We start from the raw sequence: 18,072 nt of genomic DNA, 5'->3' as shown, positions 1-18,072 counted from the left end.
TCCTCATGCCCTCTCTGCTAGCAGAATCCTGTCAAGGACCTGGCCAATGTCACTGCCATGAAGCATCCCCAGATTTCCCACTGGGCTAAGCCTACTCTCTCACTGCAATTTCCCCTGCATTTTATGTGTCTATTCTATTTTATATCCTAGCTACCAGAGCTCCTGGATGAGACTTCTGCTAAAGTCAAAGTGAAGTGCTCTCCACAGGCTCATCACAATGCCTGAGATTCCACCATCACCATGTCCATCCTGTGAATAAGGTACCAGCACCCCTGGGACAGGGGATCATCTTCAGCTGCAGAGTCTCATTAATTTTTTTGGCTCACAGCTGCCTCTTACAAATCAAGAGGACAAAACATGCTAAAAGGGAGGCTGCCTGCAGAGGGCAGATTTTGGGTCAGGCAGACCTTCTGCTCAATGATGGAAGGAAAATTGCAGAAAGGGAAGGAGATGGGGGCAGAGAGCAGTAAGCCCATGGAATAGTCACGAAATGGAGCTGGGCTGGGGAGCTGGGATGTGCACACACTGTTGGTTTTAGTACAAACTGGTCTAGCCTTTTGGGGAGGGCAATTCAGCAGGTGCATCAAATTGTAATTTGCACATGCCCAAGAACACAGAGAAGGTTCACAGAGCAGGAACCATAAAAAGCTCTTATTCACAGGAAAAAATGTTCATCCTCACTTTTTCCTTTTCATCCTCACTTTTTAATAAGAGAAGCTCCAGTTGAAGTACACTTGAGATTCCAGTTTTCATCTATCAGAATGGCTGGAGAACAGACTGAGCTGGTGAGGCTGTGGGGAAACAGGTGCTGACCCTTGGTACCTTCAGGAGGGTAAACTGGTCTTCCTGTAGAGAGCACTCTGACAGTATTTGTCAAAATCACAAGTGCATTGACCAAGCAATTCCACTTCAGGGAATTTTTCCTACAGATAAAATTCACACATGTGCAAATGATACATGTAAAGTACAATCAAGGTATTCAGTGCTCTATTAATGGCTTGCTGGGTGACTGAGGCAAATCCTTGGCTAAGTTTCAGTTTACTCATCTGTCAAACAGGATCACAATCTCTAGGCTTTACTTACCTCTAAAAGGGCCAAGAGACTTGAACCAAATGAGATACGGGATGTGAAAGAGCCTGGCAAATGGTAAAGTACCGTGACTGTATGAGGAGCTGGGATTGTCAGAGAGAGGGGAGTGGGGAGGCACTTCACCAAACCCCAACATATGCCTGACTGAGGTGGCTGGAAGGGACACCCTCCTTTCTGGAACATCCAGGGGCAGCTCTGCTGGGAGGAAGGGGTGGGGCAGTGAGCAGTACTGACACACAGAGGCAGGGTTCTCTCCCTCCTTCCCCAGCCCTGGGTGTCTGCTTTGGGCAGCAGTGTGCTGTGGAGCTGGGGAAAACTTCTCCACCCCTCTGTGCACCTCCACAAACTCAATATATGTCCTGTGTAGCAAGAGCGGAGGCACAAACGTAAATCAGACAGCTGTTAATCTCAGAGTCCACAGGCAGGCAGGCCAAGACCCTGACACGTAAGCAGAATATCACGATATAGCGTGACCCGTGACAAAACAAGACACATACTGCTGTGGTACCCAATACGAGTGCCAAATGGGCGGGAGATGGCCCTGATGTCAGAAAGCCCAGCCCGACTTCCAGCTCTGCCTCTTCCCAGCTGTGGGGCCTGGGAATGTTATTCTCTCTCTCAGAGCCTCCATCTCCTCAGCTGTACGATGAATTTCAGGATTCTTTGACTTTTTTTTTTTTTTTGAAGATTTTATTTAATTGAGAGAGAGAGAGTACACATGCACAAGCAGGGGCGGGGGAGGGAGAGACAGAGGGTGAGGGAGCAGCAGACTTACTGCTAGGTGGGAGCCTGATGCGGGGCTTGATCCCAAGACCCTGAGGTCATGACCTGAGCTGAAGACAGATGCTTAACCAACTAAGCCACCCAGCCATCCCAGGATTCTATGACTTTTGCATGGAAATACTTAGTGTTGTGCCTTGAGCTGTCACACGAGCTGTCTAGACTCTTTTTTTTTTTAAAGATTTTATTTATTTGAGAGAGAGAATGAGAGAGAGAGAGCACGAGAGAGAAGAGGGTCAGAGGGAGAAGCAGACTCCCTGCTGAGCAGGGAGCCCGATGTGGGACTCGATCCCGGGACTCCAGGATCATGACCTGAGCCGAAGGCAGTCGCTTAACCAACTGAGCCACCCAGGCGCCCTAGACTCTTATTATAATAGTAGTAGTACATATTAGGGAATCACAAGAAAGCAGACAGCACTTAGGCAAAGGCTTGAAGGTTAAGCCCAGGTGCTGGTAGGGGGTAGGAGCCAGAAACACACTCAGTTGAGGAATTTGCTCTGTGTACAAGGAAGGGAAACATGAGGTAGAGGGACCTGCAGGTGCAGAGCACATGGGACTCACCTACAAACCAGTGTTATGGCTCATTTCCACATATTCCTTTTATTTTAGCCCTGTGTCCTAGGTGGGAAAAGGCTTAAAATTACTTGATGACAAGCCAAGGTTGGAGACATGTCCCACTACACAGAGGGCTCTGGTCTCCTCCGTGGATACTGTGTAAATATCCATGCTGCAACGTTGTGTCAGAATGGGAGACTGGAAATCTGACAGTTACAGTAATAAGAACAACATTTACGAAGAGCGTTCTATGTGCCAAGCCCTATTCTAGGTGCTATACATGATTTCATCCTCTAAGCAGCAGCTATTTTTAAGAGCTCCATTTTACAGATGAGGAAACTGAGGTTCAGGGAGGTGAAGTAACTTGCTTAAGGTCACACAGCTGGTGAGTGGTGGAGTGAGGATTCAAACAGAGGCAGTCTGGTTCCAGTGTCCCAACTCTTAGCCACTACTTCCTAGATGACCTCTACCTTTCCTACCTGGAAATTTCTGCTGGCAAGTTGTGACAAGATGCTCAGGGAGGCTGTGACAATGAAACAGTTAACCTTTGGGGCACCTGGGTGACTCATTTGATTAAGCATCCAACTCTTGACTTCGGCTCAGGTCATGATCTCAAGGTTGTGAGATGGAGCCCCATGTCGGGCTCTACACTGGGCATGGAGCCTCTTAAGATTCTCTCTCTCTCTCTTGCTCTCGCTCTGCTCCTCCCCCGACAAAACAAACAAATCCAGAACAGTTAACTCTTGTCGTTACAAAAATACAAAAAGTTGTTAGGATTCTCTACCAATTCAATGTGGATTTTTTTTAAAGCATTTTTAAAAAAAATGTTATTTATTCATTTGAGACACAGAGATACAGAGAAAGAGAGAGAACATGAGCAGGGGGAGAGGCAGAGGGAGACGAAGAAGCAGGCTCCCTGCTGAGCCAGGAGCCCGATGTGGGGCTCGATCCCAGCACCCTGGGATCATGACCTGAGTGGAAGGCAGATGCTTAACCATCTGAGCCACCCAGGTGCCCCTCAATGTGGATTTTCAAACTGGATGCTCTTAGGCAAATGCAATAGCTCCCAAAACACAAAACATAATCAGTGTGTGTGTGTGTGTGTGTGTGTGTGTGTGTGTGTGTGTGTGAAGCTGACACAAATAGCAGAAATAAATTTAGCTTCCAGTGACATTCTGGACGTTCAGTTATCAGGGCGGAAGCAAAAGCCGCAAGGGAAGACAGATGCCCGGCCTCAAGTCATTGGCTCGGCCCGAGCTCTGGGAGGGTTGCTTCCAGGCCATGCCCTAGAAATGATCTGGGACTTGTGGACCATTCTGTTACTCTGTCACCCCAGCTGGAGACCCCAGGGTCTCCTCTTCTTTCCACCACATTCACTCACTCACCTACCTCACCATGACTCTGTTTCCTAAGCATTTCTAGAACTCACCCTCCCACTCCAATCCTGTGCCCCCCTGCAATCTTCACCGCGACCACCTCACCAGCCTCCTTCCTGTTCTCCCTCCCGCCCATCACTGACTCTGCCAGGAGCTCTTTCTGAAGCCTACCTGACTGTATCACACACCTGGCTCAGAAAGCCCTGGAGACTGGACTATTGCGTAGCCATTACACAGGAATTGAGGTCACTGCTAGTGGGGGTATAAACTTATACAACCTCTAGGGTGCATAATTTGGTAAGATCCATCTATATCAGACACGCACATAGCCCTTGACCCAGCAAACCAATTTCAAAAAAAAAAAAAATCCTACACATGTAGACAAATGTGAAGTAACAAACATATAAGGAGATTAATTTCAGCATGGTTTGTAAAAGACTGACACGCGTCTAAACAACCTGTGGAGGACTCTAAATCAGAGGTTCTCACATGAGCACAGAGAAAAATTGTCAGGAGGGCTTGTGAAAACAGACTGCCAGGTCCACCTTGAGTTTCTAATTCAGAATCTGCATTTCTTTTTTTTTTAAGATTTTATTTATTTATTTGACAGAGAGAGACACAGCGGAGAGGGAACACAGCAGGGGGAGTGGGAGAGGGAGAAGCAGGCCTTCTGCTGAGAAGGAAGCCGATGTGGGGCTCGAACCCAGGACCCTGGGATCATGACCTGAGCCAAAGGCAGACGACTAACGACGGAGCCACCCAGGTGCCCAGAATCTGCATTTTTTTTAAAAGATTTTATTTATTACTTGACAGAGAGAGACACAGCAAGAGAGGAAACAAGCAGGGCAAGTGGGAGAGGGAGAAGCAGGCCTCCCACGGAGCAGGGAGCCCGATGTGGGGCTCGATCCCAGGACCCTGGGATCATGACCTGAGCCGAAGGCAGATGCCTAACGACTGAGCCACCCAGGCGCCCCCAGAATCTGCATTTCTAACAAGTTCCCAGGTGAGGCTATTGCTGCTGCTGCTGGTCCAGCAATCACACTTTGAGAACCAGTGCTCTAAACAAACTGTGGGATACTGGTAGGACACCATGCAGTTGTCACAGAAGAACAAGACTGCTCCATATGTACTGATGTATTTGATCTCCAACATATATTTGGTGAAAAAAGCAAGGTGCAAAAAAGTGTATTTATAACAAAATATCAGTTATACTACAAAAACAGGGAGAAAGCATATGCTTATTTATTTGTAAAGGCACCGAATTTCTTGGATGGATATCGAAGAAAAAGGGGCTGCCTCTGGGGAGGGAAACTGGGTAGCTGGGTAGGACAGAGGCTTTCATGATGCCCTCTGCACCTTTGGAATTCTATACCACAGGCATGCATTACTGACCATCCCTGCCATAAAATAATGAGGCAGATCTGCAGGTACTGACAGGAAAATGACCAAGACACAGTGTTAAAGAAAAAAAAAATCAAATTGCAGAGCAGTATGTACTGTAAAATCCCACTGTTATAAATGTAAATTTACATTTGTGTATACACACAGGCACACACATTTATATATACAAAGAAAAAGTTCTGGAAGGTTACAAACCAAAGAGCTACATGGGTTCCTTCAAGGAGTGGTACTGAGGAGGCTTTTCCTTTATACTTCTGCATGGCTTGGATTTTTTTTTTTTTTTTTTTACAGGTGCAAGTGTACGGTCATTTTGTAACTATGAAGATGAACTACTGTGTTGCCTTCAGGATTCTGTCATGCAGAAAGGCTGCAGGCTGCCTGAACATCTTGTTATGGCCTCCAAGGCCCTGCCCCGGGGCTCACATCACACTGCTCGCTGCCTCCCTGAGTGCACCCCGCAGTGCCATGCCTCCCTCTCTCCTGTTCTGCCTGAACTTTCGCCCATCCATGCAAAGGCAGCTGCGGCCTCCTCTGGAAGGTGTATCAGGATTCGGTTTAGTTGACTGCTCACACATCTGTTTCTCTGTGGGGCACTGAGCTCTGGGAGGGCAGGGCCTGGCCTTCGTTGTCCCAGCACCCCTGGTACCCAGCCCAGGGTCTGGCATAGAGCAGAAGCCCAGTCCAGCTGGCTGAGGGGCTCCTCTGAGTTTACAGGCCAAGGGCCTTTGAAGTAACCTGATCCCCAGCTATTACTTGGGCTGGGATTTGCTCCCTTCTGGGAACACAGGTCTCGGACAGGGATGGGCACCCCTCTAAGACTGCTCCTCCCATGGCTACTTCTTCCCAACACACTCCTGGATGCTCACCTTCTTCTCCCCATGATTTCACAATCTGCTCTGCCTGTTATGGACAACTTGGCTCCAGGGAGAATTCTGTCCCCACATGCCCTCTCTCAGCTGGCTTTAAGGTCTAACACTGGTGGGAAATCAAAACTCCTGGGCCCCCACACTAACTTTTCTCTCTCCTTGCCACATGACCAGGGAAACATGACTCAGGGTAGAAAAAGGGAGTTGTTTATTTTTTCCCTAGGCCCAAATGCCACTTGTGTGGGTCTATAGAGTCATCTGTATCAAGGACAGCCCTGGACTAGGTCTAGCAACACCTAGTTGTGCCCCTTACTGGCAGAGGGATTGTAAGCAGTCATTTCTTTGACCCTGTTTCTTTCTCTGTATGACAGGAAAATAAAACTGGTTCCATCTGTAACATTCAGTTACTGGGAGAAGCAAAGACGGTGAAGGCTTTGTAAATTTCAGAATATCCTGGTTATTGGTGGTGGGTCTGGCCATCTGCAATTTCATGCAACCTGCAGGAGATGGTGAGGGTGGTATTTAGAGGCTACGGTGGATTCAAAGCTCTCTTCTATGCATACCCTCTGTTCCTGCCACACCAGACCTTCTGCCAACTCCTAAACTGTCTTTTTTCTTTTTTTAAGATTCATTTATTTGAGAAAGAGAGAAAGTGCACGAGTATGAGCGGGAGGGGCAGAGAGGGAGAGAATCCCAAACAGACTCCATACTCAGTGCAAAGCTGGATGCAGGGCTCGATCTCACAATCCCGAGATCACGTGATGATCTCAGCAGAAACCAAAAGTCAGATGCTTAACCGACTGTGCCATCCAGGCGCCCCTCTCCTAAACTGTCTTGTACCGCTGCTTACCTGGTTTCCTCTGCCTGGAATGTCTTCTGGCTGAAATTCTACCTCTGCATCAAGGCTCAAGCCCATCTCCAGCACAAAGCCTCTCTGCCCTTCCTCAGGTGTTGAGGTGCCTCAAACTTTCTCCCTGAACCCCACAGCACTACTGTACTGCAATCACATAGCTAGTTATTCCTCCTCTGTCCAGGCACCTAAAGTCCTTGGTGACAGGGCTCTGACCCACTCATTTTTGCATCCTCCCTCACCCCCCTGGTCAACAGTGGAGGTTCAGGAAATTCTGTTGTTGGTAAAATGCTTTCTTAAGAGACTAGTGATCCTTGTGTAGAAGACATCAAGGAGAATTACTCAGTTTTAGGAGCCCCTCAGATCAAGCTGCCCAGTTCATGCCACGGTATTTTTACCTCCTTTGCCCTAGTCTATTTCAGAACCTTCCCCTGCACCAAGTGTTTGCCAAAAAGGGATGGCAGGGAAGTTGAAGGCCACCTGAACTCTGCCTAGAAAGGCAAATAGGGCCATCTAAGCCCTGCCTATTTCCCTTTGTGTCTGCCCATAGAAGGAGCCAACAGAGAGTTCTCTGATCTTGGGTAAAGAAGGTGGCAGACCTCAAGTTGGGTAATGTTTTGAAAACCCGTACTCGAGCAGTTTCAAAAGTGGCAACTGCTTTGTGGACCTGCCCTCTTTGAGTAAGAAAGCTTCCGCTTAAGTTCAATTTCAGGTTTGGGTGGGGGAGGAGCTACAGATTAGGAGGGGAGAGGGTGCCAGGAAGTGAGAAACCACTGGTCCAAGGGGCTGGAGAGGGCTTAATAGGAAAGAAGAGGGAGGGTGGGGGGAGATGATGGGGTTCCTCCTAGGTGTCCAATGGGACATATGTTGAGGAAGGTCAGGAATGGGTCTGGCCTGCTCTCCTAAGAGAGGCCAACAGCAGCTCAGCTGCTCAGCAGGTAAGTCCAATTTGGTGGAGGGCCTGTCTTAGGGAGCACAGGGAGAAAAGCTACTTTGAGGTAGGGTTGGGGTCTGGGGTGGGAACAGGGTGAGGAGTTGGCAACAGGGCCTGGGCTCAGGCTAGGACAGGTCCACGACTGGGAGTGTCTACCAGCCAGGGAGGGCAAACCAGCAAAAGAAGGAGTCTATGCTTGGTTAAAAAGAGAGGCACTACGGTGCCAGATTCTGAGGGACTGGCTGAGTGAAACTGGTCTGAGAAGTGAAGCAAAGAACTGGCGCCTGAACTGGGGCTATATCCTTGGATTAATTTTTTTGAGGTGGCACAAGGGCCTGTTCTGGAGGTTCTAGAAGAGCACACTACGGGTCACAGATTCCAGTTAGACAAGTGTCACAGTTTCAGAATGGGTCTGGATGCTAGAATTTGCCCTAGGGTGGATGAGGCAGGGTTCCCAACGGAGGAATGACAGGGGATTGTACCATTCAGTTGTCAGGACCAGCACCCCATCAGGTACAGATGGGGGCTGACCCGGAGCCCAGGAAGAGGTGGCCCATATGGGATGAGCAGCCAGAGCAGCGGGTGGGGCCGGTCTGGCTGGGTCCAGTAGGCTCAGAACAATACACTGACCGAATCGCAATGTGAGGCTGACAGTGCTTGCAGCATGACACACAGAGAGAACAATGTGTCAGGTTCCGAGTGGGGATAGAAGCCGGCCCCTATAAGAGAAGGTGTCAGATCCCAGAGCACCTAAGGCCAGCTCCCGGATGTGGGCTCGGGGTGGGGAAGCGGTGGTGATCCCTGCCGGGAAGGGTCAGCGTCTGGGGAGAGGAGGTGTCAGCGCGGGCGGGAGGAGGGTCCTCGTCAGTCACGTCACGGGTGGGAGGTGGGAAGCGCGCGCGGTTTTGCCTCCGACCCTACCTTGCCGCGGGCGCAGCGCACCGAGCGCAGGGCGCCGAAGAAGATGGGCAGTAGCGCCATGAGCAGGAGGCTGCCGTAGGCCAGCGCGATGCCCTCGGGCGTGGAAGGCGGCCGCGTCGTGCCGTTGGCTGCGCCGCCTGCCTCGGCGCTGCCGTTGTGCGGGTCGCTGAGGGCCGAGTCCATGGCGACGCTGCGCTCCGGGTCCGACTCCAGCTCCCGCCGCCGCAGCAGAGACGCAAGACGGGAAGACGGGCGCTGCGGGAAAAGCCACGTTCCCTTAAAGAAACAGGAAGTGACGTGCTGCCCTTGCCGGTCCGCGCCGCGCACGCGTGCGCGTTCACGTCTCCCCGCCCGCGCGCCCTCTAATGGTAGCGGAGGGCCGGGCGACCAGTTGCTAAGCAACTCGTGACTGGTCGGGAAGGGAACACTGAACCACTGTGCTGGGCATCCATCCCGAGGGAGACCTGAGGATCACATGCGCCAGTCCCAGCCGACTTCCTCAATCCCAGGCTGTTCTGCTCCCCACAAGTCCTCATCATGATAACTAAGAGATAACTCTTAGCATGCTCTCCAGGAACCCCAGGAAGTAAGCCAACCTGAAACCAGGAAAGGAAGATCCATTCCCCTCCAATGTCCCTTTAGTACACGGTAGTGAAAAAGCTTAACTGTGTCATCTGGAAAAGGAGAAATACTTAGAAGGCCCAACTCCATTAGTACAGAGCAGGCAAAAAGACTGGATTTAGAGCTGAGAAGCAATAAGTTGATGAATGACACAGACGGTATAAAATCCCATAGCCTGGTCCAAGCTTGACAGGTGGTGAGGTGGGGTTGGAGCATGGGGTTCATGGTGAGGGCAGACAAAGGTAAGGACTCAGACTACAAGAGTTTTTTTGTTTTGTTTGTATTTGTTTTTAGAGGGCGGGGACAGAGGGAGAGGGAGAGTGAGAATCTTAAGCAGGCTCCACACCCAGCAAGGCGCCCCAGGCGGGCCTCTGTGCAGCGCTCGATCTCACAACCCTGAGATCGTGACCTGAGCTGAAATCAAGAGTCGACTCGCTTAACCGACTGAGCTCGGGTGCCCCAGACTATAAGAGTTTGAATAACAGGGTTGTTTTGGGGCACCTGAGTGGCTCTGTCGGTTAAGTGTCTGACTCTTGATCTCATCAGGTCTCAATCTCAGGATTGTGAGTTCAAGCCCTGCATTGAGCTCCATGGTGGTTGTTGAGCCTACATTAAAAAAAAAAAAAGAATTGTTTGCCTGGTATGTGCCAGGCACTGAACTAGTAACATGTGTGCGTAGGGGTGTGTGTGTGTGTGTGTGTGTGTGTGTGTGTGTTTTATTTCCATAACACTAGTAAGAGATGATTGGTTCCATTTTACAGTTGAGGAAACTGAGCCTCATAGAGGTAAGCTAAACTAGCCAGGCCAGGTGACACAGCCAGAAGTGGAACAGGAGACTCTTGAACTCAGGTCTGTGGGACTCCAAAGCCTTTGCTCTTTGCAACATTCCAGCTACACAGGAGGCTAAGGAGTTTGGACCAGAATAACTTAGTTCTGGGCAGATGGTGTACAGTTTCAGGCTGTGTTTTTCAATAAGCCGAACATGACCTGAATGGATGGATGAAGGCAGTTTGCCTGATGAATTCATCCATCAGTAATTCAGGCCACAGGATTTGCCCAGCAACCAGGCTTCATGGCTCTATGCCTCCTCATCTGAGAGTACATGATTGGAAATTGGAGACACTTCTGCTTCCCCCTAGGCTGAACATTTGATTTAGTGTGTTCTAGGGCAGATCTGGCCATCTCTCTTTACACTGCAGAGTGGGAGATTGTGAATATGACCCAGGGAACTAAGGGGGTGACCCACGTTCAGAAAGATCCTGTCAAGGCTTCTGGAGGGTTGGATTTCTGGCTTGGAGCAGACCTGTCTTGATATTGTCTGAAAACAGGGATGAGACAGTCTGCAGATGGGTGCCCTGAGGCTTTATCCGCTGAAGCCTCCTATATGGGGTTACTTTCCAAGAGGCTATCTGAACTGGAGGTCAAGAACAGAGCTTGTTTAGAGCCTGGGATAGTTAAATTACCAAATATTTGTTCCAGAGAAGGATGCGGCCCCATTCTCCTGTTCACTTGTTCCTGTATCCAGTCCCTGTGAATGGATTTCAGATTTTCCAACTTTTTTCTCATATATGCTCACACACACACTCACCCATACTTACACATACTATTAAATGTTTAATTACTTCTGAAAATAAAAAGCAAAGATCACGAATGGATGCTGAAACTGTTGTAAGGTTGAGGAACAGGATATCCATACAGTCTGAGAGCGTCACCCCACAGATTACCTACTAATTACAAAAGGAAGAAGTTTCCTTTATGATGGAGTGGCAAAATGGGATGGGATGAGATAACATGACAGGCTGTGCTGTGATGTGCTGGACACATCATCTGTGCAGTCTTCTTGCGAAACATGTTTGACCCACATCTACTCAGGAAGGAACATCAGAAAAAGTCAGAAAAGATATAGACCGTGGAATATTCTACAAGACAACTAGCCTGGTCTCTTCAAAAATGTCAGCGCCGTGAAAAAAAACAACCCAAAAACTCCATGGGGATTGTTACGGATGAAAGGAGACAAGTGTAAAGTACCATCTGTGATTGGATTCTGGGTCACAACCTTTTTAAATAGGCTGTAAAGAAAATTTTCAGATGAATGGGGAAATTTGAATATGGATTGTTTGGGCTTGATTGTATTGTTACTGCAGGACCTTGCTAATCAAGGTGTGGTTAGCCCCATCAGCATCACCTGGGAGCCTGGAAGCAACGCAGAATCTCCGCTCCACCCCAGAGCTACTGGATCTCCAGCTGATCCACACGCACACTTAGTCTGAGACATGCTGGTGTAGGAGAAGCTCCTTATTCGAGGGTGGTATGTGTCTGCCTCAGGGCCCAGGTAACCTCATGTTCTTGATCATTGTGAGAGAATGGGCCGGCAAGCGGTAAAACTGTATAAATATTTACTGTTCTTATTATCTGCCAAGACCATAGAGCCCTCACATATATGTGCTCAACAACTCTTTGTATATGAATGAACGAATATATTGTTCTCTCCACCTAACCTTCACTTTCTCACCTCACAATCCCTCAGAGCTTGAGTCGAATGTCAGCTCCATGTCGGGTTCCAATGTCGGGGAACCCCAAGGAACCCCTATATTTCTAGCAGGGTGTGGCGGGCATGAGTGCCCCAGGGATTTTACTAAGATCAAAGAAACAGGGAGAGGGTGCCTGGGTGGCTCAGTTGGTTAAGCGACTGCCTTCGGCTCAGGTCATGATCCTGGAGTCCCGGGATTGAGCCCCACACCGGGCTCCCTGCTCAGCAGGGAGTCTCCTTCTCCCTCTGACCCTCTTCCCTCTCGTGCTCTCTATCTCTTATTCTCTCTCTCAAATAAATAAATAAAATCTTAAAAAAAAAAAAAGAAACAGGGAGAAACACTTTTGGTGCCTCCATACCGCCTTGCCTTAGGGCTGGAATCCTCTTTTGGGAAAATCTTTTTGGAGGCCTAAACTGCTCATGTGAATTATTTTCAGCTCCACCATCCTAGAGAAATTCTCACACATGTCTATGAGGGGACATATCCAAGGATTTCCAGCAGTGTTTGTTATTTTTCTTGGTAGCAGGAAGTGGGAGCAAACCCAGGTGTGTGTCGCTGGGAAAGGGATTGACAAGATGTATTGGATGTATACTCTGGGATGCTGGGCAGCAGCAAGAAGCAATAATCTCTGAGCACGCTCAGCTGGGGTGATGCTGCCTCCTGGTTTGGGGAGGACAGTTAGGCTATATGCCCTTTGCCCTGGCCTGATTATTAATAGAATCCCTTGCACTCTCAAAAGGGTACCAGTTGGCATGATAATGTTTGGTCACTTTCATGGGTCAAGTAGAAGCAGAGCCTGAGATGAGGATTCTTGTTTAAGCAATTCTGAGGGGGAGTGTTCTTGGGAGGAAGGGTATGAGGGCATGCAGGCGATAAAAGGCTAAGTGAGGAGCGGGTCTTGGCCAGAGACTCCTTTCACTGTGACCCCAAGGAGAGCTCTGGGGCACAGACCACACCACAGAATTGTTCCTGCTCTGAGACCAGGCCTCCTGTACCCTGTACCTGTCAGTCACTGGCCACAGTGTAGGAGTCCAGGGCTGAGGTACCCTGGCTAGCTGGCTCCTGTGTGACCAAGGGCAATGCTCCAGAGAAGGTGGCCGTTGTGAGCGGCTTTCAGTCAACACTCTCAACAGCTGGGGGTTGGGCCACTATGTCTGGTAAAGAGGATGTGGGTGGGGCACCAAATGCCTTCCTTATAATCCCCCTAACCTCAAGAACATGTATAGAACTCTAAAATGTGGAACTGAGCATTAAGAAATGTGTGATATGATTGCATAAAAGTAAGTATTGCATAGCAACATTGAAAATCTAACAAGAATATTTACGTATTAAAGAATATACATCAAGCCTATTAGAATGGTTCCCTATAGAGGGATGGGAATGAGAGTGGGAACTGGGGATTAAAACAACAGGGGCACCTGGCTGGCTTGGTCGGTAGAGTACGCAACCTTGATCTCGGGGCCATGACTTCGAGCCCCATGTTGGGTGCGGAGATTACTAAAAATAAATAAACTTTAAACAACAGCAGCAACAAAATGTGTGTAAGTAAAATAAAACAGGGGCTTTGCCAGAAAATGGTGAAGATAGTCTGCCCTGAAGGAATGAGTGCGATGAACTCATCCCTCTGCTTCTGAGATTCAAAAAAGAAAATACATGGGGCACCTGACTGCCTCAGTTGGTAGAGCATGTGACTCTTGATCTCTGGGTCGTGAGTTCAAGCCCCACGTTGGGCTTGGAGCCCACTGAAAAGAGAGAGAGAGAAAAAAGAAAATACAAGATCTTTGAAGACTTTAAGAAAAAGCTGTCATGTCAGAGTTCTCTTTGTTCTTTGTTGGGTTGGGGACAGAGGCTGGATTTGCAAAAGGAATGACAAGTGCCCCTCTGACAGTGGGTCGGGTTCTTTGGTTTACAAGAGCTAAAGGCCTGGCTGGAAGCACTTTGGGCAAAGGTGGGACTGTTTGGCTCTTGAACTCCAAGGAAATTGTAAGTAACTGAACCACTGGACTGCTGGACAGGACCCGCAGGGACAGAGCTGGGCCTCAGTTACCTCCAGCAACCAGGGCATCCATGCTGCTGAATTCTCTCTGCTCATCTCTGTGTACTGTCTTTATTCTCCTTCATAGCAAACCCGTGTGCCACAAATGGTACCACGAGCTGACTTAACATGTAATGATTTGCCTCAGGAACCCGGAGGCTCCTGGGTTCATGAACCCTCTTGGTTCAGTGTTGTCATGATGTCCAGCTCCACCATCAAAAGGCCTCTGGGGTGGGTGAGACTTCCAATACAACAATCTGAGTTGGGGGTCAGTGAGGATTTCCGTAATCACGGGCAAAGCCATGGGATGTTGGAGTGATGAAATGTTAAGGGTCACAGGATGTTAGCATCCCAATGTGCTCAGGGTGAAAGCGTTATTGTCTTGGCATTGGTACTTTCCCTAGGGAGGGCACAGTGTATATGTTGAGTATGGGAAGATAGCTTGACAATCTGCATGAGGTGAATGTGAGACCCTAAGAACCCTGGATGGCAAGTGCAGAAGAAACAGAAACAGCAAATCTGTTTTGCGTTAGAAATGAACAGGAGGGAGAGAAAGAGATAAACAGAAATGAAGGGGAGGTTGGAAGAAGGATAGGAGCCTGCAAAATGGCCTGAGTCTGAGACACCATGTGGAGAGAGGGGGGAAATTCCTGCTGGGCTCAACACCGAATGGAGTGAGGGGCTACCAACTGAGGAGAAAGACTTTTGGAATCAGAGGATATCATGAGAGTTCTGGCAGCTGAGTGGGAAATGGATTGGCCAGAACAAGAGAAATAGACCAAAGAAGAGATGGTAGTGGCTTTGGCTAGGCGGGGCTGGTGGAGATGGAGACAAGCGGGTGTGATTAAGTTTTACACTCAGGAAATTTCTGAATTAGGATTTCATTTAGAAAATAGAATCAACAAGACTCCCTGATGGGGTGTAAGGGAGGAGGAGAAACTGAGTCCTGCATTTCTGAACTGAGCTACTGGATGATAAAGATGCCATTAACGGAGAGAGGGAAGATTTTGGGGGGCCAGGCGTCCTCTATCTTTCTCTTTCAATTCGGTATTCTGTTTCTGTGGGAGGCTGCGGCTTCCCTTGCACTAATGGCCTCTCCTGCCAGCAGAGGGCAGCCTAGGCCAATGAACAGGCACAGAGTGGGCGGTACCGGGATAGCCCAGATGGTCCTAGGGACACTGGCTATGGAAACGCGGTTGTCTGGCTTATGGAAAAGAAGTAGGTCTTCTCTGAGGCTTAAATCCAGTCTTTGACTTTGAGGCCAATCCCGACACAGAAATCTGGGGGCTGTCCATGTCCAAGGCTGCTGGACAATTCAGGGCCGCATCATCTTTTCCAGGCTATTTCAATAGCTTTCTAATTCATCTCCTGGAGGAAGAATGAAGGGGAGTAAGTCAGAGGGGGAGACGAACCAGGAGAGATGATGGACTCTGAAAAACAAACTGAGGTTTCTGGAGGGGAGGAGGGTGGGGGGATGGGTTAGCCTGGTGATGGGTATTGAGGAGGGCACGTTCTGCATGGAGCACTGGGTGTTATGAACAAACAATGAATCATGGAACAGTACACCAAAACAAATTATGTAATATATGGTGATTAACATAACAATAAAAAAATAAAAAAAAAACAACACATAATTCATCTCCTGGAGACCCCTCTGCATCTTGTATCTTTGCTTGAAACCCCTTAAGTGTCCCCCTGCCCTCATGGTAATCTCATGCTCCTCACCATGGCCTTCAAGGCCCTGCATACACTGCCCCCGCCAAGATGTTTAGCTCCATCCCTTATTGCTTCCTTCTTTTGCATCTAGCTCTTTTCTGCCACAGGTCCTTTGCATAAGCTGTTTCTCCCTTCCTCGTCTTCTTTCTCCCCAATTTTCTTTCCTTCTTTCTTTTTAAAAAGTAGGTTCCATGCCCAGCACAGAGCCCAACGCAGGGCTTGAACTCGCGAACTAAGCTGAGATCAAGAGTTAGACACTTAACTGAGCCACCCAGGCGCCCCTCTCTCCTGGATTTTCTTTTTTTTTTTTTTTAAGATTTTATTTATTTGAGAGAGAGAGTGAGAGCACGAGCAGGGGGGAGGGGCAGAGGGAGAGGGAGAAGCAGGCTCCCCGCTGAGCAGGGAGCCCGATGTGGGCTCGATCCCAGGACCCTGGGATCACGACCTGAGCTGGAGGCAGATGCTTCACTGACTGAGCCACCCAGGTGCACTCTCCTGGATTTTTTAGCTCCTTCTCACGGGTCTTAGCTTAAATGTTACCTTAAATTCTTTTTCTCAGTGTCTTAAAAAAAAATCCTCATAGCACATAACACTGTAGTGTGCAATGTGCTAAGTACCAGGATAATTTGATAAATCAATTTGTGTTTTTTGTCTATATTTTCTCCTTCCCTTTCTGTATTTCTTGCCTAGGGAAGCTTTGCTCATAGAGTTCAAAGCAGAAGTTGCCTCCAAGACTCCTTCCTTTCTGGCTTCCATTCTCTATACGTTTATGGTGGAACAGATAGGGAACAGGTGGGTGGAACGGATAGGGAAACTGTCAGCTCCCTAGGTCCAGTCCTGCTCACAGATGTGTTTTGTATGACCTTTACCTTCACAGGTTCAACACCTGTTTTCACTCTGTGGCCAAAGTTAAAACATAGAGCAATTTCAAAATAGAAATTTGGATATTTGGCTTCTCTTGGACAGTTAGAGGATCTGGCAATCTCGGGTTTGCATTTGCATGAGATGGGCACTAATATTTATTGACTACCTGCTGATGGCAGGCCCTGTTCAAAGTGCTTTCTCCGGTGAGGTTGTCATCCAGCTAGGGACAAGTATTATTCTTTTTCGTGGCTACAGAAGCAGGCACAGAGTGGTTAAGTGGCTTGCCCGAGAACTCATAGGCAGTTACCAGTAGCACCAGAAGTGAACCCAGGCAGCAAACTCTAGAATGTGGGCTCCTAACCATTAGACCATGCTGCCTGATAGCAGTTTTGTGGGCTGAGATGAGCTGCCTGCTCTAGGTAGGACATGTGTTCTCTAGTTACCAAGCTCCACACTTTTTTTTATTGTTGAGTGTGTAAAGTCTTGTTGTAGGGAGAGTAACTCATTTCTTCTGAGGGTAAGGACAGCGGGAGACACAAAGCTACAGAAGTCCCCAAGATAATCTTCTTCTGCACTGAAGACATACTATCTTTTTTTTTTTTTGAGATTTTATTTATGTATTTGACAGAGAGAGAGAGAGCACAAGCAGGCGAAGTGGCAGGTAGAGGGAGAGGGAGAAGCAGACTCCCCACTGAGCAGGGAGCCCGACGCAGGGCTTGATCCCAGGACGCCGGGATCATGACCTGAGCCAAAGGCAGACGCTTAACTGAGCCACCCAGTCACCCCTTCTTCTTCTTTTTTTTAACTAATCTCTACCCCCAACATGGGGCTCAAACTCAAAACCCCGGAGATCAAGGGTCGCATATTCTTCCAACTGAGCCAGTCAGACGCCCTAAAATTAATTCGGTTTTTGAGAAAATAAAGAAATGAGTATTTCTTGCACGCTTGAGTTTGGGGGTTAAGATTTAGATCTGATGCAACAGTCTGTAATTTTTTTTTTATTATTTCTGCTTTTATGAAGTTTTCTTTTTTCGTTTGTCTCTTGCTTTAGACTGTGAGCCCCTTGATGGCAGAATGATGTACAGTGTTCACCAGTGTTCACCCTGCACATCCACTGTCTAGAGAGCATCAGGCATATAGTAGATGCTCAATCATCATCCTGGTAATTATAACGCACACTCAGGGGGTACCTACTTCACATTTATATATAATATAACTAACCCGTTTGATCCTCACGCCACCCTATGGGCGGGCATCTTCATTGTCCTCATTTACATGTGAGGAATCTCAGGTACAGAAAGACTAATTTGCCCTAGGTCACACAGCCTGGGTCATGCCTAGTAAGTATTCATGAATGAATGGATGAGGGACTGATTCCTGGCGTGCTCTTGTTGGCCCCCTGGCTTTCCCTCATCCTACACAGCTGTGTCCCACAATGTCGGAAGTACTTGGGTCAGACCCAGGCAGGACACTGTGTCAGGGAGTCCCTGAGGCAATGTCCTCACCTTAGAACTGGTGATTGATCATTTTTAG

At 48.5% G+C, this 18,072-nt stretch overlaps 1 protein-coding gene across 6 annotated transcripts in view; it reads right to left on the bottom strand.

Annotated features, from left to right (window-relative positions):
• Positions 1–9,067, bottom strand: part of HM13 (histocompatibility minor 13) — a 39,623-nt gene extending 30,556 nt beyond the window's left edge. For 3 of the 6 annotated variants that reach the window (XR_003611600.2, XM_028118570.2, XM_028118573.2), the window contains exon 1: positions 8,773–9,066. Coding sequence is in view for 4 of the 6 variants with exons in the window: in XM_028118570.2 (XP_027974371.1) it covers positions 8,773–8,955 (183 nt within the window). In the remaining 2 variants the exon portion in view is untranslated. Of the gene's footprint in view, positions 1–8,772 lie in introns of all 6 variants that reach the window. The other 3 variants (XR_003611599.2, XM_028118572.2, XM_028118571.2) reach the window with 2 other exon arrangements.
• Between the last annotated feature and the right edge of the window lie 9,005 nt (positions 9,068–18,072).

The sequence above is a fragment of the Eumetopias jubatus genome, unplaced genomic scaffold (genome assembly GCF_037043125.1).
Source record: "Eumetopias jubatus isolate StellerSeaLion01/CBP00866 unplaced genomic scaffold, mEumJub1_p1.0 scaffold_9, whole genome shotgun sequence".
NCBI classification, from domain to species: domain Eukaryota; kingdom Metazoa; phylum Chordata; class Mammalia; order Carnivora; family Otariidae; genus Eumetopias; species Eumetopias jubatus.
This window is presented reverse-complemented; position numbering and strand designations above follow the sequence as displayed.